Source organism: Myotis brandtii, unplaced genomic scaffold (genome assembly GCF_000412655.1).
Source record: "Myotis brandtii unplaced genomic scaffold, ASM41265v1 scaffold5670, whole genome shotgun sequence".
NCBI lineage: Eukaryota > Metazoa > Chordata > Mammalia > Chiroptera > Vespertilionidae > Myotis > Myotis brandtii.
Genome location: NW_005370117.1, coordinates 1 through 1,494, shown reverse-complemented (window position 1 = coordinate 1,494; position 1,494 = coordinate 1). Strand labels below are relative to the sequence as shown.

Below are 1,494 nucleotides of genomic sequence, written 5' to 3'. Positions count from 1 at the left end.
AGAGCAACAAACCTGAGTAACCAAATGAAGGCCAGCTGGACAGGAGTCTAATAACCAAGTGTTTCCAGAAGCTGCACAGAGACTGGGAGGGGAGAATGAGACACCTACCCTTGCACTCAGGTGGGTCTGTCCACTTCCCACTGAAGCAGGTCACCACTGCATTCCCGAAGAGGCCAAAAGGGTGCCTGCATTCATAACGTGCTGTGTCCCCATGTTGATACCTAGGCTTCTGGTTTGGTATAAAGGCATTTCGCACTGAGGGAGGGCTGCCACAGGAGAGATCTGAATAACAAGAAAAAAATGGATCTCTAATGCAGCAATCATTTAGATGCAATTGAGACTGAAAATCTTCACAAATTTACATGCAAGATTGAAAAAAGATAAAGCAATTTTTTTTTTGGTAAGAGGCAATCTTCTATATCTTAATTTTCTTTTTTCATTCTCTCTGAAAAGTTAATAGAGATTTTTCAGGCAATGAAAATGATGATTATGCCGTGTAAAACGTTTTAGTTTGATGTAGTCCTATTTGTTTATTTTTTCTTTTGTTTTGCTTGCCTGAGGAGATATATCAGAAAATAAATATTACTATGAGAAATGTCTAAGATTTTACTGCCCATGTTATTTCTTCTAGGATTTTTATGGTTTTTGAATCTTGCATTTACGTCTTTAATCCATTTTGAGATTATTCTTGTGTAAGGTATAAGACAGTGGTAAAATATCATTTTTCTGCTTGTGTCTGTCCAATTATACCAGCACCATTTATTAAACAATGGCAGCCCAATAAATTCAATACAAATTTAAAAACTTTTTTAAAAGTAAAAAAAAAATGATGGGGTTTCTGAACATTTTTCTTTAAGTTTAGTAAAATAAATGTAGATATAAAATCAAAGTGAATTTGTAAACACAAGACACACATAATGAACGTATTATTTGGCAACCAAATGTGGTTCGCAAACATCATGTTTTTGAATTGGGATTTCAGGCCCTTAGGAAATGAGCACAGTAGCCAGGTTCTTAGAGAGTGAGTCACGTATTGCCATGCTTTGAGGAATATCACACGGCTAAAGAAGGAGATACGTACTTAAGATATCCACACAGAAACTGAGGAAAACTAAGAGTACAATATATTTACAGTTTCCTAAAAATACTCCAATAATGTAAGTGCTTAAGGGCACTGCAGTGAGCACTGTGCAGTTCATTGGGGAGACTCGGGTGGATATAAAGTAATAAGAAGCTGAAGCTGCGGTTCCCCACAAAATGGGCGTAGAGCCCGCTGGGAATTGCTACAACAGTTCCAGGGTCACAACCCCTGAGCTTCTGATGCTGAGTCTGAGTGAGCCAGTGAGTTTGCATTTGCCTTCCTACCGATTCCCCAGAGACGCTGTCACGGCTGTTTCCGGGGTCACACTCTGAGGGCTCTGGGGCCCCAATGCCCAGCACTGAGTGCACATCCTCTCTGTCAGTGGTTCTCAACCTTCCTAATGCCGAGACCCT

At 39.8% G+C, this 1,494-nt stretch overlaps 1 protein-coding gene across 1 annotated transcript in view; it reads right to left on the bottom strand.

Annotated features, from left to right (window-relative positions):
• LOC102245567 (complement factor H-related protein 1-like) overlaps nt 1-282 on the bottom strand; it is a gene marked incomplete at its 5' end in the record, with an annotated part of 1,512 nt that extends 1,230 nt beyond the window's left edge. Inside the window, one exon of the mRNA XM_005878606.1 lies at nt 109-282. Coding sequence (XP_005878668.1) covers nt 109-282 — 174 coding nt within the window. The remainder of the gene's footprint in view (nt 1-108) is intronic.
• Nucleotides 283-1,494: the final 1,212 nt, after the last annotated feature.